The following is a 24,791-nucleotide window of genomic DNA, read 5'->3' as shown; positions in this document are numbered from 1 at the left end:
CTTCCTGCTCTGTAGTGACAATGTATAACCTTCACAGTTAACCATGTGGCTATATTGTTATTACGTTTTGCTCTCTGGCAACTTGGGGTATGGAACGTACAATAAAAACGCCTTCACACTTCCCTAGTAACTTCCAGGCCTCTCCCCATGGTTCCATAGCATGAGCTTTGTGGGTAAAGAGAGCTCACCAAATTCAGCCTCCAGCCGCACACACAGCTAGGATGCAGCGCCCCGCCCAGATGTTTATATTTTCCTCCATCGGCTCCGCCCCCCGACCACGAGGGGCTCTAGCCACGCCCCCAAACTCCAGTGTCTGAGGCCGGACTAGCCCAGCGCTTCTGCCTACCTACAGGGATTCCCTCTTCAACCAATCCGGTCAGAGCAGTGGAGCTGCCCCTAACAAAGATGGCGGGGGAGGCGTCAGTGAGGGCAGACTGATCCGAACACCCAAACCCTCGGCGGACAGCGGAGCCAGTGGTAGCAGCGCGGCTCCAACCATGGAAGAGGGCAGCAGCGCTGGCAGCGCTGGCAGTGACAGCCGCACCAGCGGGAGCGGCGGGGCGCAGCAAAGAGAGCTGGAGCGCATGGCTGAGGTCTTGGTCACCGGGGAGCAGCTACGGTAAGGCAAGAGACACAGCGGGTGGGCTCACGGTGGCACTGCCAACCCGTGCCCGCTGCAGTGCTGCGCGCACGCGCGCCCTGGCTCGTGGCTTGCGACTCGCGTGGGGCGCCCGGACAGCTGCGGGCGCCCCACGTGGATGGTCGTCTGTGCGCCCGCGCTCAGCATTTGCAGCCCAGCTCCCTGGGGACTCGCCACGCGGGGCTGCTGGGCTGAAGCCAACGAGCGGGTGGTGCGCGCTGCGCCCTAAACTGGCTGCTGCAGCCCTATGCGGGACAGAGTCCCTGCCACCCACCGCGCTCTCCCTCTTCCCGGGTACCTGCACGCCGCCAGGCCTCCGGGCCAAGAGAGCAAGAGGGGTTGATGTGGGGTCTCAAGGCTACCCCAGCCCCTCTACTCCTTGAGTAGAGGAGTGAGAGGAGCAAGACCAATGATAGCCTTCACTAGGTTTTCCTTCTTGCTGACAAGTCTTCCTTCACTCCCCTGAGCTTCGGTGTTTTCCATCTGTAAAATAGGGCTGATCACCGCGCCTCATTTGAAGGGCTTTTGTGGGGCTAAATGGAGAGAGCATTTCTGAAACCCTGCACCTATCAGTTAACCGGCACATCATCCTCAATCATTTGGGTCCGCAAGGGGGCGTGGAGGCACCTTGTCGGGCTGCCTTGAGGCTGTGCCAACTCCCCGGGCTCGCACGTTTGGGGCAGCGGGATTCATGAGGACCCTGGCTGCTGCAAGAATTAGGACTTGCCGCGTCTCACGAAACTTGAGAACAAGCGACGACCCCCAGACCCCCCCTTGCCATTCCCATCCCTGTCTGGTCCTTCCTTTAGGGCTGTTTGGCAATCGGACTTAAGGTCTAACTGGTTCCGCAGCTGCCCTTCGTGTGGTCATAAATCAGTTTGCCAGGGAAAAAGAAAACCCAGCTCTGCAGCGTTTGAGCCACAACTTGTGAGGGCCCCTGTTCCTTCTAGTTCTTAGCTTGAATTCCCCTACTCATTTTGGTTTCTAAATGGCTGTGCTTCAAGACCTGAAAGAGTATCTTGCAAAGATCTCGGGAAAAGACCAATATAGGAAGTCAGAATTAACTGATTTTTAACGTTACAAAAGGCAAATTGCACGTATCCATTCTTTGCCGATTTTTTAAAATATGTGGTCAAAATTAAAGGGAATACAAACTTGTTTTCCTTCATCAAGAGTACTTTCTAATGAAAACATTAAAATAAGACTTTTCTGATTTAATGTGAAACATTTTCTAAGTTTAATTTCTTTGCTCTTCATTACTGGGCCACCTTCTTAAAAGTCTTCCGTTGGATAGGGTTACTTGCTTTTTGTTTCTTTTACAAATACTAAATTTTGTGATGGCTCTTTTTGTCCAGCAAGCGCTTTTTCCTTCAAAATGCAGTTTTTAAGTGCCTCTTCTTCACAGTCCCCAGAGCACCTGTTATTCCCCTCTTTTCTAGCACTCTCTTCACTGCAGCAGTTTTGAGCGCCATCCTTTAACTCAGGAGTTAGACCTGGGTTTGAATGACTGCTTCACCATTATGTAAGCAAGTATCAGTGTTAAGTTGTTTCAAGGAGGACTTTAAGCTAGACTGAATCTTGGCTTTGCTACTTACTAGTGTGGGACCTTGGACAAGTTATCATATCCATAATCAGCACTTTGGGAGGACAAGGTGGGTGGATCCCTTGAGGCCTGGAGTTCTAGACCATCCTGGCCAACATGGTGAAACCCCATCTCTATGAAAAATACAGAAATTAGCTGGGCGTGGTGGCACACGCCTGTAGTCCCAGTTGCTCAGGAAGCTGAGGCAGGAGACTCGCTTGAGCCTGGGAGGTGGAGGTGCAGTGAGCCCAGATCGTGCCACTACTCCAGCCTGGTGACAGAGGGTGAGACTCTGCTTAAAAAAAAAAAAAAAGAAGAATGGTGGATAATAATGGAATTTACCTCAGAGTGTTACAATGAGGATTAGGTGAGTTAGTGCTTAGAACAGTTTCTGATACATACATATTAAGCACCAGGTCAACATTAGCTAAGGTAGAGTTCTCTGACCTGGGATAAGTAAATTCACTCCTCTGAGTCTCTGTTTCCACATTTGAAAAAGAAAATGAAGATGAATGTATTTCATATAGTTGTTGTGAGAATTTGCCCCTGGGCTTCATGAATTAATGAGCATTCAACAAATACTTCCTGGAATTAATTAGGATTATTGGTCTCTCTGCATCACCCTGTGTGACTTCCAGCCAAGCAAGATCTGGCAGGAAAGATTGTGTGGTGGTGAAGAGCACAGGATATCGAACAAGGCTGCCTGGGTTCTTATTCTGCCTCCACCATTTATTCTGTAACTTTAGGACAATACGTTTAGCCTCTCTGCCTCAGTTTCCTTTTCTATGGAATATTATTCTGATGACACTCCTCTTTCAAGAAAAGGCTTGGTAAATATTAGCCATTTAATTCTACTTTGGAAAATTTTAATCATTGCTCTCTATTTTTTTTTTAATCTCAACTGTTTTGGCACTGTAACTAGCGCATAGTAACTGCTTAGTAAGAAGTTCAATGAATATTATAAGTATTCGATATACTTCTATTAGTACAGAGTAGTATAATAGGCAGAATTTAGAAATTAAAGTGGTCGTATGCCTGGTTTTCTAGTTATTGGAGGGTTGAGAGTTCAGTCATTATTGTCACTTCACAAAGCGTTCTTCTGTCTGCAGCTGCCCTCTCTCTGCAGGATTGTAAGTGCTTTGTAATGTGCAAGCCTCCTGCCTCTAAGAGCTTCACACACTCCCAGTTCCCCTCTGCTTTTTCTTGCTTTACATTACATTCTGGGTCATCAAAGATGAGGTGGAGGACATAAGAGGAAACCAAGGACTGGGACTGGAAATAAAAAATTTGGCCTCGAGCCCCAGTTCTATCCATTTCTTTTTCTTTCTTTAATTATAGCTATGCCCCCTTAAGCAAGTCACTTAACCTCACTAGTTCTTAGCACCCTTTCCTACAGAATGGGAATAATAATATCTTCCCACAGAAGATTTGTGGTATTGGATCAAATAGAGTGCAATACAGGAAGAAACTTTGTAAAATAAATCAATAAAGCAAGAAGTGTGTTGTTATGACCACCGTAACCTCCAGATGTGAGATTGGAGGCTAGCTCCACAATCCTGACACTTTCTAAAGGGCAATTGGTTGTATAAGAACAAGGAACTAACAGACCTAAAAATATCACTTGGTTCCTTTTTCAGCTTAACTGCAGGACCCTTTGTTTAATTTCCTTCATCTTTCTCTTGTCATAAAAGATTTTACTTCCTTGCCCAATGTATTTCTGTTTTTGCATCTTAAAGATGCATTTGGATACCACGTCACAGACCCCAGCATGGTTATAACAAGTGTTTGGGAGGATGTGAAGGAATTAGAACCCGTATACACTGCTTCGTGGGAATGTAAAATGGTATAGCCACTTTCGAAAAAAAAATTGTTGGCTCCTCAAATATTAAATATAGAGTCATTATATGACCTTGAAATTCTGCTTCTAGGTAGGTAACAGGAGAAATGAGAAAACATGTATACATAAAAACTTGTACACAAATGTTCATAGCAGTATTTGTAATAATCAAAAATAGGGCTGGGTGCAGTGGCTCACACCTGTTAATCCCAACACTTTGGGAGGCTGAGATGAGTGGATCGCCTGAGGTCAGGAGTTCAAGAACAGCCTGGACAACATGGAGAAACCCTGTCTCTAGTAAAAATACAAAAATTAGCTGGGTGTGGTGGTGCACGCTTGTAGCCTCAGCTATGTGGGAGGCTGAGGCACGAGAATCGCTTGAACCTGGGAGGCAGAAAGTACAGTGAGCTGAGATCACACTATGACACTCCAGCCTGGGTGACAGAGCAAGACTCTGTCTCAATAAATAAATAAATAAATAAAAATGGAAAACAGCTCAAATATGTATTAACTGATAAATGGATTAAAAAAATGTGGCATATCCATATAATGGAATATTATTCAGCAATAAAATGGAATAAAGGGCTAGGCGCAGTGGCTCATGCCTGTAATGCCAGCACTTTAGGAGGCTGAGACTGGTGGATCACAAGGTCAGGAGTTTGAGACCACCCTGTCCAACATGGTGAAACCCCATCTCTACTAAAAATACATAAATTAGCTGGGCATGGTGGCACGCACCTGTAGTCCCCAGCTACTCGGGAGGCTGAGGCAGGAGAATTGCTTGAACCCAGGAGGCAGAAGTTGCAGTGAGCTGAGATCACACCACTGCACTCCAGCCTGGGCAACAGAGTGAGACTCCGTCTCAAAATAAATAAATAAATAAAAATAAAGAAGTCCAACAATATTACTATTCTCTTTCCAGCAATGATAGCAATTATAATAATAATAACACTTATATGGCACCTATTACCTGCTAAGGACTCTTCTTTTTTTTTTTTTTTTTTTTGCTAAGGACTCTTCTAAGCACTTTATATATACTAATGGCTTTAATCTTCATAGCAACTCTGTGTAGTAGATGCCTTTATTACTTTTATTTTGTAGATTAAAAAATTGAGGAAAAGATTATTTAAACCAACAAGCCATAGATTATTCAGCCAGAAAATGGTCGAGCTGAGAGTTTCTGCTCTTAAGCAGTATGCTAAACTATAATAGTGTTCCCAGCTAGTGACTTAAGAGGGTTTAAAAAAAAAATGACTTGGCTCACCACAATCTCCGCCTCCCAGGTTCAAGTAATTCTCCTGCCCTAGCCTCCTGAGTAGCTGGGATTACAGGTGTGTGCCACCATGCCCGGCTAATTTTTGTATTTTTAGTAGAGATGGGGTTTCTCCATGTTGGCCGGGCTGGTCTCAAACTCCTGACCTCAAGTATTCCTGACACCTCAGACTCCCAAAATGCTGGGATTACAGGTGTGAGCCCCTGTGCCCGGCCTTGTAATTACTTTTCTAAATGGCCATTGCTGATATTTAAGTTATGGCTTCCATTAGCTTTGGAATCAATAAACCTGAAAATAAGTTAAATAAACCTTAAAAAAAAAAAAAGAAGAGAATGCAAGGTGAACGGAAGTCATTCTTTAAAACAGAATCACATATATGAGAATATTACATTCTAGTGTGGCAACTTTGGTAAGCAAAAAAGTAGACAAGTAGTTTTTCCACTCTGTTGGGGAAAATCTAATTTATTCCTGTGAGTATTTATATTTTGACAAAGTAGGATTGTCACTTTCTCTATTCACTATTAAACTCAATCTTTCTCGACATGTGGTTTTGAAAGTGAATTTGGACTCCACTGATTGGGTATTTGTAACGATTTTAACGGGAAGATAAATTGCAGTTCTATTTTGCCATCTGTGAGAATAGGAGTTGGGTAGGGAGGAGAATTAAGAATGTATCAAAAAGAGAATGCTTAAAAAGAGAAAATGCATTAATCATTTCACTTTTGCTCTTCTACCAAGACGAAATGTGCGAAACAACAATCTTATCCAATCACTAAGGCTGGCTTCCTAAAAGCAACTTACTAGACTATGACTTTAGTTAGCTAAGTTGGAGGAAATGCAGTTCTTTCAAATTGTTTGTCATCTTTACCTTTTTTTCTATAACAGGCTGCCTTTCAGCTCTTACAGGCTTGCTATTGCCTTTTTAATAAAACGTCTTTAATAAATATTGAATTGCTTTCCTGAATTTACTTTGCAAATGCTAATGTAGTGTTCAGAAAAAAGGTAAAAATCAGGCTGGACATGCTGGGTTAGGCCTGTAATCCTAGCTCTCTGGGAGGCTGAGGCAGGCAGATCACTTAAGGTTGGGAGTTCCAGACCAGCCTGGCCAACAAAGTGAAACCCTGTCTCTACTAAAAATAGAAAAAAAGTAGCCAGGTGTAATGGCATGTGCTTGTGGTCTCAGCTACTTGATCCAGGGAGGCGGAGGTTGCAGTGAGCTGAGATGGCACCACTGCACTCCAGCCTAGGAGACAGAGCAAGACTCTGTCTCAAAAAAAAAAGATAAAAATCAGCCATTCAACCAAAGACCAAGCTATAATAAATCAAATATGAGATAAGGAATTTAGAGGATCAACAACAGGAAAAGGAGAAATAATTCATCTTATACAAGTAGGAACCTAAGGAACTTTACGGTTGGTTGTCTTAGGGGGTGTCCCCTCAGAAGCTAGTACTGCAGTTTTATTCCCCAAACAGCAGAGAAGATGTCCTGGAGTCAGGAAATTACTGTCAGTACAGATTTTTAAAAAAGAAAAGCTTTAGGCAATGGAGAATCCCTATATTTGGAGTCAGTGGTCAACAGCCTAATGTATGTAGAGTGTTTCTTGGATTTTATTTTGAGACAGAGTCTCACTCTGTCACCCACATAGACTACAGTGGTACGATCTTGGCTCACTGCAACCTCCACCTCCCAGGTTCAAGTGATTCTCCTGCCCTAGCCTCCTGAGTAGCTGGGATTACAGGTGTGCGCCACCATGCCCGGCTAATTTTTGTATTTTTAGTAGAGATGGGGTTTCTCCATGTTGGCCGGGCTGGTCTCAAACTCCTGACCTCAAGTATTCCTGACACCTCAGACTCCCAAAATGCTGGGATTACAGGTGTGAGCCCCTGTGCCTGGCCTTGTAATTACTTTTCTAAATGGCCATTGCTGATATTTAAGTTATGGCTTCCATTAGCTTTGGAATCAATAAACCTGAAAATAAGTTAAATAAACCTTTAAAAAAAAAAAAAAAGGAGAATGCAAGGTGAAGGGAAGTCATTCTTCTGTCCTGTTCTGTTCTTCCTTTCATTTAAAAAAATTTTTTTAATTTTAGAAAAAGAAATACATTGTCATATCTTTTAAATTAATTAATTAATTAATTTATTTATTTTAAAGACGGGGTTTCACCATGTTGGTCAGGCTGGTCTTGAACTCCTGACCTCAGGTGATCCTTCCGCCTTGGCCTCCAAAGTGCTTGGATTACAGGTGTGAGCCACCATGCCCGGCCTTTTTTTTTTTTTTTTTTTTTAAGACAGGGTCTCACTCTGTCACCCAGGTGCAGTGGCATGATCTTGGCTCACTGGAACCTCTGGGTCCCAGGCTTTAGTAATCCTCCCACCTCGACCTCCCAAGTATCTGAGACTCAGGTAACACACCATCACAACTGGACACGTAGCTAATTTTTGTATTTTTTGTAGAGACAGAGTCTCGCCATGTTGCCCAGGCTGATCTCAGACTCCTGGACTGCAGCCATCCTTCCACCTTAGCCTCCCAAAGTGCTGATATTAGAGGCCACTGCCACCAGCTTCCTGTCCTGCTCTTTCTAGCTTTGATTTGAGTCAGTTCATTTCCCCTTCGTTGGTGGCTTTTAAGTGGTTGGTTTCCATGAGTTTAGTGATTAGGAAATGACAAAGGAAAGAACAATCAGTCCCTCTTTTCACATGGTGATTATACTTCTCCGTGTTCCATTATGTACTGAGAAGAGGTGGGTACCAAATCTGAGCATTATCGGCCTTAACTAAACTTAGAAGTTTATGTCAGTGATTGTTTTTATGGATCATTAGATATATGGGGGGCACAGTGAAGATGGAGTTGGGGAGAGGATTTAGTGGGACAGACAGCATGCTTGCAAGGTGGTACCTTCAGGATCAACTTGAGCTATTTTGATCAGGGCTGGCTGCAGAGAATCACTTTTTGGGTAGCTTTAAAAATGTTTATAAGGTTGGATGGGGAGATGAGAAGAGGAAAAACACCGTGCAGTATGAGACAAGAAATCCTTCAGTATTTCCAGCTTCCGGATAACAGCTGTTGCTAGGGTGTGGCAAAAAGGGAACACATGTCATGGCCTCTAGCTTGGGGAGGCCTGCAGCAGCTGCAGAGGAGGAGGTAGGTAGCAGCTGAGGAAGGCTCCAGGCGCAAGTCTTACTCTCAGGCTGCTACTTACAGATTTGTTTGTGTGTATTTGTTTCCATCCTTATGTCCTCCCATCTCCCTGCGATACTTTTACCTGTAGATCTTGGGTTCTGATATTCATCCAGAAGCTCTGTATTGGTCAAGCCTTGGCCCAGTACGTGTCTAAGTCTTGGCCTTGTTTAGACGATCCAGCTCCATGAGGTTCTCCTTTGGGTGGTAAAACTATTACAGCTACAGAGGACTGAACCCTGTTCTTTCTGTGCAGAGCAGGCAGGATTCAGAAGGACTAGTCCTAGCACTGTATGCTCAGTAGCTACTCTGACCTTGACTTCAGTTGTAAGAAACAAATGAACATTCCCATGGCCATTCTCTCCTTACATGTCATCCTAGTTTCATTAGAGTTAGGTTAGAGTTAGACAGTTTCACTCTGTTGCCCAGGCTGGAATGCAGTGGCATGATCTTGGCCCATTGCACCCTCTGCTTCCCGGGACCAAGCGATTCTCCTGCCTCAGCCTCCCCAGTAGCTGGGACTATACCTCGATAATTTTTGTATTTTTAGTAGAGACGGGGTTTCACCATGTTGGCCAGGCTGGTCACAAGCTTCTTGACCTCAAATGATCTGCCTGCCTCAGCCTCCCAAAGTGCTGGGATTACAGGCATGAGCCACTGCACCTGGCCAGTAGCATTTTATTATGTATGAAGTTGGACCAACATCTAACAAATATTGAAATTCTGGAGGAATATGGTGTGAGTGGTGAGCGGTGTATGAAAGCAAAGAAGATAGTGTAGAATGGGGTCAGTGTAGATATAAAGAATATGTGCTGGTTTAAGAACAACCAATATGTGAAGAGGCAAATTTGCAAAGAAAAAAATTACTTTTAAAGGATTGGCTTTTTTTTTCATGTTAAAGGATTGAGCACATGTTTCTATTGAGAATCTTGACTTAGTTTGCTACTTAAAATACAAGTTCCTCATACAGATAAGGTTTGTGCCCTATTTCTAAACACATAATGAGTGTAGTAAAGAGGAAATTTCTTTTTGTGTTTTTCTTTTTTGGAGACAGAGTCTCTCTCTGTCACCCAGGCTGGAGTGTGGTGGCGTGATCTCAGCTCACTGCAACCTCTGCCTCCAGGGTTCAACCAATTCTCATGCTTCAGTTTCCTGAGTGGCTAGGCCCCCAAGCGCTCACCACCATGCCTAGCTAATTTTTTGTGTTTTATTAGAGACAGTGTTTCACCATGTTGTCCAGGCTGGTCTTGAAATTCTGAACTCAGGCAATTCACCCACCTTGGATTACAGATGTGAGCTACCATTCCTGGCCTGAATTTCTTGACTCAAGGAACTATTGTTTTGCTTCTTAGTTTCTTTCTCCTTTCCCAGGAGGAAAGGAAAATGGAATAAACTTGGACCCTGTCCTTGTTTTTTACTCTTTAACTTTTCTTTTCTTTTTGAGATAGAGTCTCACTCCGTTGCCCATTCTGGAGTGTAGGGGCGTGATCTTGGCTCACTGCAACCTCTGCCTCCCAAGTTCAAGTGATACTCCCAAGTAGCTGAGACTACAGAAATGGACCACCATGCCCAGCTTATTTTTGTAATTTTGGTAGAGATGGGGTTGGCCAGTTGGTCTTGATCTCTAGACCTCGCGATCTGCCCACCTCAGCCTTCCAAAGTGCTGGGATTATAGGCGTGAGCCACCGTGCCTGGCCCTCTTTAACTTTCCTGTAAATGAAAAGGACGTACACGGGATATATTCACTGCCAAAAGCAGGGTATATTCCCTGTACTGGGATATGACTGTGTTTTACATTGAAGTGTGAAGTACCCCTTAATCATCTCAAGTTATAGTGTGGTTGATAGAATAAGACTTTACCAAAGCTCTTCCTATTTTGTTCTGAGGAACTGACAATAACAAAGCTGTTTAGGAATGTGATTTTGAGGGAATGACCTAATGTTTGACTCTGACTCATTTTCCTCCACATTGCCGATCTATTCTACAAACCAGTCATCGATAAAATAAATTCCAACGGTAGAAACAAATTCTACTTTTATACACAGTGAGCATAGCCTAAATTATCATGAGAGAGGAGCAGCATGCCTTGACGCCATAATAAGGAACTTTTCTCTTGCCATACTTGAAGATCCAGAAGTCATCACAGAGTATTTAAGGACATCCAAGTATAAGCAGTAAGAGTGAACTAGAGCTTTTTCCTCTAACATTGTACGATGAAAAATTTCAAATGTAGAGAAGAGTTTAAGGAATTTTACAGTGAACACTCATGTCTACCACTTAAGATTCCACAATTAACATTTTACTATATTGCTTTATCACATAACTACCCATCTAGCTCTCCCTTTATCCATCCATCAATTAGTTCATCTTTTTTGGAAAGTATTTCAGAGTAAGTTGTAGACAATAATACACTTTTCCTAAAACCTTCAGCCATCAGTGTACTAACTAGTATTCACTATTGGCTTTTGGTTCTTTTTTTTTCCCAGAGATAAACTGTATATAGAATAAAATATACCATTTCATGAGTATTGAGTAAGGCAATTGAACTTCTATGCAACCCAAACCTCTGTCCAGATATTTTTAATGCTTTTGATGCAAGAAACAGACACATAACCATTTCTCTATAGTTCTATTTTTATGTGTGAATTTTTTTTTTTAAACAGGGTGTCACTCTGTCACCCAGGCTGGAGTGCCATGATGTGATCTCAGCTCACTACAACCTCCACCTCCCAGGTTCAAGCAATTCTCCTGGCTCAGCCTCCTTAGTAGCTGGGATTACACGTGCCTGCTACCACACTTGGCTAATTTTTGTATTTTTAGTAGAGCTGGGGTTTCACCATGTTGGCTAGGCTGGTCTTGACCCCCTGACCTCAGGTAATCCATCCACCTTGGCCTCCCAAAGTGCCGGGATTATAGGCATGAGCCACTGCACCTGGCCTATATGTGAGTTTTGAAAAACTATAACAATTCAGTCATTTGTTAATCACAGTGATAGCAAAGTGTCATGTCCTGTTGTATGCTTTTATATGTATATTATTTCCTTGAATTATTACAATAAGTTTATTACCTCCATTTTAAAATGGAAGAAACCAAGGCATAAGCAACCTGCCATAGTCACATGCATGTTAAGTATGGGAGCTTGGTTTATTGGTTTTGAATCCAGGCCTCTCAGAATACATACATACAGCTGTGGAAGTAGCCCTGTAACATATCAAGAATTAAGGCGTATTCTCCTTGCCTTCAGGTCACTGTCTGAGCAGCATGGGAAGGGGAAACAGTCGTATGAATTTAGGTACTAATTCAAAAAGGCAATATATACAGTGGTTTAAACAATAAGGGGGATTTCTTAAGCTTATGTAACATTAAATTTCAGGTGAGGGGATGGGCGCAGTGACTCATGCCTGTAACCCCAGCACTTTGAGAGGACGAGATGGGCAGATCACCTGAGGTTGGGAGTTCAAGATCAGCTTGACCACCATGGAGAAACCCTTTCTCTACTAAAAATACAAAATTAGCCAGGCGTGGTGGCACCTGCATGTAATCCCAGCTACTCAGGAGGCTAAGGCAGGAGACTAGCTTGAACCCAGGAGGCTGAGGTTGCAGTAAGACAAGATTACACCATTGCATTCCAGCCTGGGCAACAAGAATGAGACTCTGTCTCAAAACACACACACACACACACACACACACACACACACGCACACTTCAGGTGAGGTTTGATCAAAATTTCAGGTCCATTTCTCTTAAATTTCCATTATTCCACTCTGAGCATTCACGATGTCTTCATGAGGACTTCTTTTGTAGTGATATAATGGCCACCCGCAGCAATAAGACTGAAGAAAGGGCTGCCTGCCATTCACCATCAATAGAAGTCTTCAACCCTGATCGTTTTGAATCACCCTAACTCACAGACTCACTAGATATCAAGAGACAGCGATGTCCTTTACTGGTTGAAGAAAATGTTCCACAGAAAAAGATACAGACTGGAGAAAATTGGGAGACATTAGCATGTATTTGTTCCTCACTACTTACAATGTAATTGTCCCTGTAAACCTCCTCACCATGAGGATTGCCTGTTGATCATGCTCAGTCCTTCACCCCAAACCATTCCCTTACTTGGAAGTCATGCCTCCCACCTGCCGCCCCACAAAGATTTGCTTAGTAATAAAGTAAAATAGAGCTCTCAACATATGACTGAAGTGGCAATTGGCTTATATTCAACTTTCATGGAATGATTTTTGTATTACTTGAGTTTTGATGTCTTTCCAAGAAACACCTCCACCCAGAGAGAGTCCCAGCCAAAGCTGTATAAAAGTCATCTCTTTGTATAAGCAAAGCTACTTAAGGAATGATTAAATGCAGACTTCTGGGAAAACTGCAAAATGTTCTTTACTTGCATAACTCAACTGAGAAAAGGTCTTTCAGGTCATGTGTTTCAATATATTTTATCATTCTCCCAACCTCCATTTTCTACAAACTGCAAATTGGAGATATATGTATATATATTTTTAATACAGAGTCCAGCTGTGTCACCCAGGCTGAGTGCAGGGTGCAATCTCGGCTCACTGCAACCCCCGCCTCCTGGGTGCAAGAGATTCTCCCACTTCAGCCTCCAAGTAGCTGGGACTACAGGTGTGTGCCACCACACCCGGCTAATTTTTGTATTCTTAGTGGAGACAGGGTTTTGCCATGTTGGCCAGGCTAGTCTCAAACTCCTGACCTCAGGTGATCTGCCCACCTTGGTCTCCCAAAGTGCTTTGATTATCAAGGTGGCAATTATTTTCTCTACTGTCAATAAGATTTAAGCTTCTGCCTCAGTATCTCGTTGCATTGACATTACAACAGTAACTTTGACACTGATTTTGTACTGCATCTTATTATAAACATAAATAAGAGGAATGAATCCAAATAAAAGTGGTTTTGTGCTCAGATAATGCGTATGAATTTAGCCTTTTAATGTATGAAATGGGTAGCACGTGTCCACATGCAGCAAACCTTTTGTACTCAAGTACTGACAAGGAACTGTGGTATGAAAAGCATGATTTTCTTATGCCTGTGTTGACTACAAAAGAGAGAAGCTCCAGTTAAACCCATTGAGAAGCATCCATGAAATACGAGAAGCTGGGCTTGGAGCCAACACATTTGTCTACATGTTCACCATTTGCTGAGTCTGTGCTAATGAGAGCTTTAAGCCAAGAAGAGCAGAGTCTGATTACTAAGGACTTTATTATAATTTATCATTACATCTGTCAAGTGAAGGTATAGTGGTTAGGGTTGGGAATTCTTTAGAAACCACTATCCCAATGCACCAGGATTTATTGAGCCATTTTGTTTATCATGGGACAAAAAGTTATTTCATTATTTACAGGCTCAATTAACCAGAGGGAATCTCTTCAATTGTCTTCCTTTGCTTTTGGTGGTTATTTGGCTGCTAGATCATTTCTTTCTCTAAAGGGAAACACAGAGAAGGAGAGGGATTTGGTTTGGCTACTTGTCAGCAGTTCTGGAAAATTTTTATTTAGGGAGGAGTTTGAAATATGTGAGAATTTGGGGATTATCTGGGCATTTTTGGTTCCCATATTGTTCCTATCTATCTGTAGTTTATGATTTCCTTGTTGAAGACTTACTGAGAGTGCATGGAACTGGTGGATGAATCTCCCAGGCCAGGCGTGGTGGCTCGCGCCTGTAATCCCAGTTCCTTGGAAGACCGAGGTGGGCAGATCACTTGAGGTCAGGAGTTTGAGACCAACTTGGCCAACATGGGAAAACCCTGTGTCTACCAAAGATACAAAACTTAGTGGATGTGGTGGTGGGTGCCTGTAACCCCAGCTACTCGAGAGACTAAAGTGGGAGAATTTCTTGAATCCAGGTGGTAGGGGTTGCAGTATGCTGAGATCTGAGTGCATTCTAGCCTGGGTGACAGAGAGACTCTGACTCAAAAAAAAAAAAAAAAAAAAAAAAAGGATTTCGTCTTCATAAGTTCTTGAGATTAAGAACACCTCTCTGCTACCTGTAACTCCCCTACCCTACCAGTGTTCTTCCACTGATTTCTCCAGTCTCTGCCAGAGAAAACTTACAGTGGCCAGAACTCTGTTCCTTCTTTGTAAGTTTCTAAATAGACAGGTGTTGAGGGGAAGGTCACCACCACCATTGTAGCCATACTAATTATGACTGTATACATTCAGGGATATCATTGTAATCTTTTTTTTTTTTTAAGACGGAGTCTTGCAATCTTGGCTCACTGCAGCCTCTGTCTCCCGGTTCCAGCAATTCTCCTGCCTCAGCCTCCTGGGTAGCTGGGATTATAGGCACCCACAACCACACCCAGCTAATTTTTGTATTTTTAGTAGAGATGGGGTTTCACCATGTTGGCCAGGCTTGTCTTGAACTCCTGACCTCAAGTGATCCACCTGCCTCAGCCTCCCAAAGTGCTGGGATTACAGGTGTGAGCCACTACTCTCAGCCTGCAATCTTTATTAACAGTTTATGTGGAAGGAAATTTTATTATCCTAATAGTTGGTTTCTTTTTTGATACAAGCTCTTCCTTTGTTGCCAGGCTGAAATGCAGTGGTGTGACGATGGCTCACTGCAGTCTTGGCCTCCTGGGCTCAAGCAATCCTCCCACCTTAGCTCCCCCTTGAGTAGCTGGAACTATAGGTGCACACCAGCACACCCAGCTAATTAAAAAAAACATTTTTTTTGTAGGGACAGGGTCTCACTATGTCCAGGCTGGTCTCAAACTCCTGGGCTCAAGTGATCCTCCTGCCTCGGCCTCCCAGAGTGTTGGGATTATGCCTGGAGTGTAAGCCACTGCACCCGGCCTCTAATAGTTCGTAAAAGTTCATAATTGAATTCACTATTATTAAGAGAACATAGCGGCAGTTAGTTAATATGCCTGGAGAGTCCTGGGAATTGGACTTTCATGGAAAGTTCAGTATAGTATGTAACAAAGACAGTGCTTATTTATAACTACCCTAGGTTCTTTTCAGAATCTTTTTCAAAGGTTATATCTGAAAAATGCAGTTTGTCACCTAAAATTTGCATACATTAGAAGGCAGACATTTGTACCACATGAGGCCATGTGGCTTTGAGAATCTTATCTGTGTGACCTGAAATGCTTTCCACAGTAGAAAGCTGTCAAAGTGAGGTACGTTTTTCTCACAGGGCAGATGATTTCTACTTGAAGAGATAATTTCCCTGGATGAGGGTCAAGGTGATTGCAGGCCTGTCTCCCCGTCTCCTTCAGACTCCTAGGAATGGAAAATATAAGCCAAAGTTGAAACCTGGAAGAGAAGTACAGCTGTAATTGCTGAACTCATTACTCTAGTGACTTAAAGGAAGGGCTTTTAGTACCTGGTAGAGACTTCCATCAAAGGGTCTTAGTACCTGGTATAGACTTTCATCAAAGGGTCCACACCTTGTGCATTTTTGTCCCCTTTGTGTGTTGACGTAGATAAAGGTGAATGCCACAACATTTTATGGTGTAGATTAAGGAACAGCTTAACTGGGCACCCATAAATGCAAAGGGTCAGCAAGAAGGAATGCATGGTCCTCTGTCCTCTTATTATCCTACAGTGAGTTGGGACGTACACCAAGCTGTCTGGCCAAGCTGCATTTCTGTTCCTCATGGGGTACCGGATCCCTCTGCTACTCGACCTTTCTATAGTGTAAGCATGAGAATGGCTGAATGGCTTTATTTCTGGAGGACAGATATTTTGAACTCAGGCAAAGAAGAGACTGAGCTGGGAAAGAGTAGCTGCTCTGTGCCTGGAAGTCTTGGGGTCTTGGTTGAAGCTGCAGCCTCTCTTGCTGTGGAAAGGCCAGGCTACTAGTCCCAGCCCACTCACTGCCCAGCAGATCAAGCTGAGCCTCTGAGGTCACATCCACAAATTCCCTGGGTCCCTCCACAGCTGGCAGGCCTGTGCACTTTCCAAGGTGAGCTACAGTGTCCTCTTCATTTATATATCCAGAGATTCCCTGCTTAAAATCCAAGAGGAGGCATCAATGATTTCCACGGTACAAGTGCATTTTGACTTGCACCAATGTTTTGAAATGAGGACTTTAAACTTTACCTTATCTTATTAGATAAGGAAGTTTAGATCAAAGTTTAAACTAGGGTTTGTTTTTTTTTTAACACTTTTTAACACTCTATTTCATGTCTGCCAAGATACACGGCTAATTTATTCCTTGGGAGTAGGTTGTAAATTTTGTTATGATGCTATTTTTTGCAGTATTTATCAATTTTGTGTTATGTTGATTTTCTTTCAACCTTCTCAATAAATAGTAACAACAAGAATAAAAATGGAAACCAGTGTTTATTGAACCATACTGTGTGCCTGGTAGTGGCATGCAGTTTACTTCAACTGTGTCTTTTAAACTTTGAGTAAGTATCATTAGCCCCATTTAAGAGATGAGAATGCAAAGGCTTAGAGAGATTAAGAAACTTGTCCAGGGTGCCAAGGTGAGCAGATGGGAGCTGGGATTGCAGCTCCACAGCTTCCCTACAAAGGTCAACAGCTCTAAGCTGTTGGAGCGTGTTGGTCAGAGGCAGAGATGCCCCAGCTATTGTGCACATGGAGCTTGGACCTTGGAACTTTCACTTCTCTTTGTTTCTTTGTTTTTGTTTGTTTGTTTAAGACGAAGTCTTGCTCTGTTGCCCAGGCTGGAGTGCCGTGACGCCATTTCAGCTCACTGCAACCTCTACCTCCTGGGTTCAAGTGATTCTCCTGCCTCAGCCTCCCAAGTAGCCGGGATTACAGCCACGTGCCACTATGTCTGGCTAATTTTTGTGTTTTTAGTAGAGACGAGGTTTCATCATGTTGGCCAGGGTGGTCTCGAACTCCTGACCTCAAGTGATCCATGCCCCCACTTGGCCTCCCAAAGTGTGGGGATTACAGGTGTGAGCCACCGTGCCTGGCCTTAACTTATCTTTGAATATTTGTGTCTGTGTTGGGCAAAATTAAACTTACATAGGTGATACTAATTGTGTCAACTACATGTGTGAAAATGATTAATAACAACATTAATACATCACAAATGAAATATTTATTAATAAAAGCTACAAAAACTTGGGTTGGTTGTATGAATAATTATTAATACTATTATGTATGCCTAATTACCAGACAACATACTGATTGTGTATATGTATGTGTACACATATAAGAAGATATCACTATGGATTATTGATTAACTAAAAATATTTGAAGTTCTAGAATATGCATATAACTGGCTATATTTTAGGTTCTTGAAGGAAACTTATGGCTGCTTTCTATGACATGAAACTCTAGGAAAATGGATGTCCTCAGCATGGATGTGTTTTACACATAAGGGTTAGATTACCCAACAGAATCTTATGCAAAGAACATTAAAACATATTCCAAAAATTATTTGGTATATTGTAGTTTAAGAGCTTTTCAAGATATTTCTCAATTTCTGTAAGCCCTGGACAATTGATTCAAGACCCTCACACTTTCTTTGTAGGAATGGATAAGGCAAGAATTTTATGTCTAAAACTGAATTTTTTCACACGAGACCTTGAGATTTGGTGGAAAATAGGACCTGTTTGATCTGCCTGCCTTGGCATCCCAAAGTGCTGGAATTATGGGTGCAAGCCGCCCTGCCTGGCCTGTTTCCTGTTCTATAAAATAAGAATAAAAGGGGTGCTTGAGGTACATGCATTTAGAGTTATTAGAATGAGGCCTATCATGTGGGAAACACTCATTGTTAGCTGCTTCTGCTATTCACAGTAGTAAATAGGTCAACATGACTCAGTTAACATTCAGGAAGTACCTTTTTTTCAATTATGAAATGAAGATAGAAAACAAAAAATTACTTAAATAATTAGCCATATAGAACCCTAAACCATTGGCTTTCTAATGTTTTTCCCCTCAGCATAAATGCCTAACCCTTATTTCTTTATTTTTTTGTTTTTGTTTTTTGAGATAGAGTCTAGCTTTGATGCCCAGGCTGGAGTGCAGTGGTGTGATCTCAGCTCACTACAACCTCTGCCTCCCAGGTTCAAGTGATTCTCCTACCTCAGCCTCCTAAGTAGCTGGAATCAAGGCATAAGCCACCACACCTGGCTAATTTTTTTTTTTTTTGTATTTTTTGTAGAGACAGGGTCTCACCATGTTGCCCAGGCTGGACGAACTCCTGAGCTCAGGTGATCGATCCACCCTCCTCGGCCTCCCAAAGTACTGGGGTTACAGGCGCGAGCCAGCACACCCAGCCAACGCTTATTTCATTGATACAGAATATGTCATTAATAATGTTTATGCCGCTAAGGACTAATGGGTTCCCTCTGTGCAGTCTGTGCCAAAAGCCCATATTCCTTTTGGTAAAATTCATATGAGACCACATGTATTGTTATTTTAGCCAAATATGAAATGTTGAGTTAATTTTCTCCCATCTCTTTTGGTGAACCCTCTGTCAGCCACTATAAATTTAGAAGTAGTATTGTAAGTAAAAAGTCATACTATTCATCAGCTTTTCCCTATCCTGTAAGAGAACGATTTCTTCATTTTGTCATATATTTATCAGCTGCTTGTTTTTGTTGATGGTATCAGACTTCCTCATGTTATCAGACAAGAAATTGCTTTAGAAACCTCTTATTATTTATCTGGATTGCACTTTACTAGGGCTGGAGTCTCTTTCCATGTCTTTTAATTCTTGTTGTCTCAAGATTTTATCTAGGAGCTGAATAAAACCCGAAGAAGGAATTACGTACTCTTTCCATTCATTTTCATATCTTTAAGCAGGAAATGTTGTTTATCAGTTGGACTCGAAAAGCATGCATACATTCATTCAGATGCTAAATATAGACTTACACAGGTTAATGCCTTAAATTACTGTGCAAGCATCTATGTGTATTTACATTGGTAGTCAAAATTTTCAGTTAAATAAAGTATCTGCTTTCTGAGATGAGTTTTCTGGCATTGGCAATTGGAATGGTTTTTGTTTTGTAAAACATTTTTTAAAAAATCACAATCTGTTATGAGACAACCATAATGTGTATTCCATGAATCACTACATAGCTCAGAGAAACTTGCAAACCTATTTCAAGATCATGCAGTCTTCATCATCTAGAAGTTCTTAAATGTCTCTGGAAATCTCTTACCTATTTAATTTTAAATCCTTCTAGCAGTTCCTGTGCTTCCCTCATGAGACTCCTGAGCAGAGTAACGGTTATACAGTCACGTTTTTCTGAGCTTGGTTTTTAAGCCTTCCCTTGACTTTGTAAGACCTCTGTATCCTTTCAGTAAAATACCTCTTTGCTTAAATTAGCCAGAATTGGTTCCTGTTTCTTGTAGTCAAAAAACTATAATTAACACATAAATTAGTACCAAGAATGGGGTAAATATAAACTCTGTGACAAAAATTATAGATGTCTATTACACCTCTCCCCACTTTTTTTTTTTGTTTGAGACAGGGTCTCATACTGTTGCCTAGGCTGGAGTGCGGTGGCATGATCATAGCTCACTGCAGCCTTGACCCCCTGGGCTTAAGTGATTCTACCACCTAAGGCTCCTGAGTAGCTAGGACTACAGGCATGTGCCACCACCCCTGGCACTTTTTTTTTTTTTTTTTTTTGAGACAGAGTTTCACTCTTATTGCCCAGACTGGAGTGCAATGGTGCGATCTTGGCTCACCGCAATCTTCACCTCCCAGGTTCAAGCCATTCTCCTGCCTCAGCCTCCGAAGTAGCTAGGATTACGGGCATGCACCACCATGCCTGGCTAATTTTGTATTTTTAGTAGAGACAGGGTTTCTACATGTTGGTCAGGCTGGTCTCGAACTCTCGACCTCAGGTGATTCTCCTGCCTTGGCCTCCCAAATTGCTGGGATTATAGGCGTGGACCAGCCTCTGGCTCATTTTTTATTTTGTTTTTCAATGACAAGGTCTCACTATGTTGCCCAGGTTGATCTGGAACTCCTGGGCTCAAGTGATCCTCCCACCTCAGCCTCCCAAAGTGCTAGGATTACAGGTGTGAATTTTCACCTGGACCTTGCACCTTTTTCCCCCCCCAAAAGCAAAAAGACAGAGCTATTTGTATAGACTGATTGCCTGCTACAAGGCATAAGCGAAGGCTAATTCTGCTTGGTATAGAATAATCATCCTATCCCTCAGAGTTGTATGAACTCTAATACCCAAAAATGTTTGACTTCTAACTACATTTGTTGTATAAATGGCTGAATGTTATTCTGTTTTTGCAACTCTCACAGCATCTTCACTCTTCTAGGGGTAGAGAAGAATATATATAAATGTGAAATGCATGTTGATTGATCTCTAGTGGAAAGTGAAATTGCTTTTAGTTTTGAAGCATTGAAATTTCATTCTCCCATTTCCTCTTTTGAAAGAAGGAAAACTCAGAGATTTGAAGAATTGACCCTCTCTGTGCTTTGGAATTCACACTGGGAGTAAGAAGCAGTGTGTTTGTACTTAATTCATTTCATTTGGTTGTTTGCAGTTTCAGATCTATTCATGGACAAGGATATTTATGCAATTCTCTCATGAGCCAATTAACTTTCTATTGGTCTTTTTATGTTTTAGTCTGTCGCCACAGTATGCTATTGAAACTGCTAAATATTTAGGTACAAACACAAACTCCCACTTCGGAATCAGCTGATTATGTAATGGCAGGTGAGAAGATACACAAACATATTAATATTTTTAGTTCTCTCTGATGCTGTTAGAAATACATGATAATTTCACCCCCATGGATTCACAGCAGTGATTAGTTGATGGCTCGAGTGCTTTCTGAAGCCATGGACGCAGGTCGTACTGTTAGCTGTTGGTCTGTAGAATCACAAAGAACACTTGCTGGGTGAGATGAAAATATAAGGAATTTCCACTATTTCTATTAACAGTTTTCCTTTTATTGTATTTTATTTCTTTTTTATTCTTTTAAAACATTTTCAGTTTTCCTTTTCTTGATTTTAGGTTTTTGGGTTTTTTTTCTGAGACAGAGTGAGTCTTCCTTTGGGGCCCAGGCTGGAGTGCAGTGGCACAATCTCAGCTCACTACAACCTCTGCCTTCCGTGTTCAAGCAATTCTCCTGCCTCATCCTCCCAAGCAGCTGGGATTACAGGCGTGCACCACTATGCCCAGCTAATTTTTTGTATTTTTAGTAGAGATGGGGTTTTGCCATATTGGCCAGTCTGATCTCAAACTCCCAACCTCGTGATCCACCCGCCTCAGCCTCACTAAGTGCTGGGATTACAGGCGTGAGCCACCGCGCCCAGCCTGATTTTAGTTTTGTGCTAAGTGTCTGTGATACATATTATGAACATCCACTAACATTTAAACAGCATTTTATATTTTAGAAAGAGATTTTATGTACATCATTCTATTGATCCCCAGCATTCTACTGACCCTTAGTCCTATGAGCAGAGAGGAACCTAAGCGATTATATGGGCTCCCAGTTTAGAGATGAAAAGCTTTACATGAAATTTTGTAATACTCCTTGATCAATGTGTGTCCCCAGGATTTGGCACAAAGATGGGTACCTGGTAGATGTGGAATAAAAATTTGCTAAGTGGCAAAAGAAATGGAGCTCAGAGAGAAACTAAGTGACTTGGCCATGGGCACACAGGACTAATTGATGGAGACAGCGCTCAGATTTAGGATTTAGGATTTCTTTTTTTTTTTTTGAGATGGAATCTCACTTTGTCTTACTTAGGCTGGAGTGCAATATCGTTATCTCAGCTCACTGCAGCCTCTTCCTCCCTGGTTCAAGTGATTCTCCTGTCTTAGCCTCCTGAGTAGCTGGGACTACAGGTGTGTACCACCACACCTGGCTAATTTTGTATTTTCAGTAGAGACAGGGTTTCCCTGTGTTGGTCAGGCTGGTCTCAAACTCCCGACCTCAGGTGATCCACCTGCCTGGGCCTCCCAAGTGCTGGGATTACAGGCCTGTGAGCCACCATGCCTGGCAGATTTGGGAATTTTTGCCTCCAAGTCCACATAGCTTTCTAATGCTTATGCTCCTAAGAGGACAACTGAAGTAGTTTATAGTGACGCTAAGAGCTAAAGTAAAGAAATATGTTTGAAATCTTAACATGCAGATTTCTTAAGTTGAATGAGGAATTATTTTCAGCTAAAATTAAGTTGTATAGTTTTTATGTGTTCAAGGGGAATTTTTAAAAAATATGCAAAATTGGAGAGGATATCTTGAGGGTCATGCCGTTTTGGAGTTTTAGAGTAAATCATTAAATTTCAGGGTTTTTAGACATGAAAGAACCTGTACATTTGGAGACAAGGTAGGTGAAATTAACTAAAATTGTATGCTCCATGAGAGCAGGGTCTATGTGTGTCTTTTTACCACTCCATGCCCAGTGCCTGGCACAGTGCCCAGTGGACAGTGAAGTAGGAGTTCAAGTAATATTTATTGGCTGGGTGAGGTAAAAAAAAAACTAGGGTTTTTTGTTTGTTTGTTTTTTGAGACTGAGCCTTGCTCTGACGCTCAGGCTGGAGTACAATGGAGTGATCTCGGTTCACTGCAACCTCCACCTCCTGGGTTCAAGTGATTCTCCTGCGTCAGCCTCGTGAGTAGCTGGGATTATAGGCACTGGCCACCACACCTGGCTAATTTTTGTATTTTCAGTAGAGACAGAGTTTCGCCATGTTGGCCAGGCTGATCTTGAACTCCTGACTTCAGGTGATCCACCTGCCTTGGCTTCCCAAAGTGCTGGAATTACAGGCATGAGCCACCATGCCTGGCCTTTATTTTTATTTTTAAGAGACCAGAGTCTTGCTCTATTGCCCAAATTGGAGTGCAGTGGAGTGACTGTAGCTCACTCTAGCCTGAAACTCCTAGGTTCAAGTGGTCCTTTCACCTCAGTCCCCCAAGTAGCTAGGACTACAGGCACATGCCACCATGCTTGGCTAGTTTTTGTATTTTTTTTTTCTTTTTTTGTAGAGAGAGAGTCTCACTATGTTGCCCAGGCTGGTTTTGAACTTTTGTCCTCAAGCAATCCTCCTGCCTTGGCCTCCCAAAGTGCTGAGATTACAGGTGTGAGCCACCATGCCCAGCCACTGAATACACCTTTTACTTAAACTGTGAGAATCTCTTATGTGCCAGACCCTGTGCTAGTTCTTGATGGCAGTATGAAAACCATTAGAATCTTGTCCCCAAGAAGCTCACAGCATAAGATTCCAGAAAGCTACAGCCAGAGATAGAAATGTGGACAATTACAACCCAGCATGAGAATTTCTGCAATAGAGGGATGGTGCAAGGTGCAGTGGAAGCTCCGGATGGAATGACAGACTGCCTGGGACAGTGAGATGGCCAAGACTTCCTCCAGCAGGTGACTTTTGAATCCAGAGGTGTGTTTACTAGGAGTGCAGTGCAGGAGGAAAGGAACACCAAGCAGAGACAGGAGGAGGTAGAAAGACTTGAAGGTATGAAATAGCCTGGCATGTTTAGGAAAGTTCAAATAGTCCTGTCTGTCATCCAGTGGTTTTCGATGTTTCTGCTTGCCTGTTCCTATCTGTAAAAATATTTTAAGCATAGATTTTCCCCCAATATGAGCATTCTTTTTTTTTTTTGAGACTGAGTCTTGCTTTGTTGCCCAGGATGAAGTGCAGTGGTATAATCTCCTCTGTCTCCCAGGTTCAGGAAATTCTCCTGTCTCAACCTCCTGAGTAGCTGGGACTACAGGAACTTGTCACCACACCCAGCTAATTTTTTTTTTTTTAATAGAGACAGGGTTTCACCATGTTGGCCAAGATGGTCTCGATCTCCTGACCTTGTGATCTGCCCGCCTCGGCCTCCCAAAATGCTGGGATTACAGGCGTGAGCCACCACACCTGGCCTCAATAGGCCACTCTTAAGACTCAAAGCCCTGTGAGAGAGTCCAGTCTGTCAGTTTCACTGCTGTACACCCCTTGTCTAGACAGTGCCTAGCATTACGAGGCACTCAATAAATATGGATTGTTGGACTGGTTTGATTTTCACTATTGCTGGACCATAAGCCTAAAGTGATGGCTGGTGAAAAATGTTTATAGACTTTACTGAAGGAAGGCCTTCATAGCATTTCCCAGAGTTCTACACAGGACAACAGAGCTTTGATTTTGGAGCTCTAGCTCTCACTGTTTATCTTAGGGTAGTCAAGACCCTCACATAAGTTCCCTGTGTCTTCTGAGGGCATTCACGTTGTTCCTCAGGGCCAATAGTATTCCTATGCATTACATGGTGCCTGTGGTGAGGGATTAATAAAAGGGATATTGTGACTTTCTTGGCAGGGATGAAAGGACTATCAACATGGTAAATAGCCCTTGTA

General features: G+C 42.5%; 1 protein-coding gene across 1 annotated transcript in view; it reads left to right on the top strand.

Moving 5' to 3' along the window:
- The first annotated feature begins 473 nt into the window (after nt 1–473).
- The window catches only part of DEPTOR (DEP domain containing MTOR interacting protein), a 179,528-nt gene continuing 155,210 nt past the window's right edge, over nt 474–24,791 (top strand). The window contains exon 1 of the mRNA XM_002759264.7: nt 474–619. Coding sequence (XP_002759310.1) covers nt 498–619 — 122 coding nt within the window. The 5' untranslated portion in view covers nt 474–497. The remainder of the gene's footprint in view (nt 620–24,791) is intronic.

Source organism: Callithrix jacchus, chromosome 16, assembly GCF_049354715.1.
Source record: "Callithrix jacchus isolate 240 chromosome 16, calJac240_pri, whole genome shotgun sequence".
Classification (NCBI taxonomy): Eukaryota; Metazoa; Chordata; class Mammalia; order Primates; family Cebidae; genus Callithrix; species Callithrix jacchus.
The sequence above is the reverse complement of the archived record's forward strand: the minus strand, read 5'-3'. Positions and strand labels throughout refer to the sequence as shown.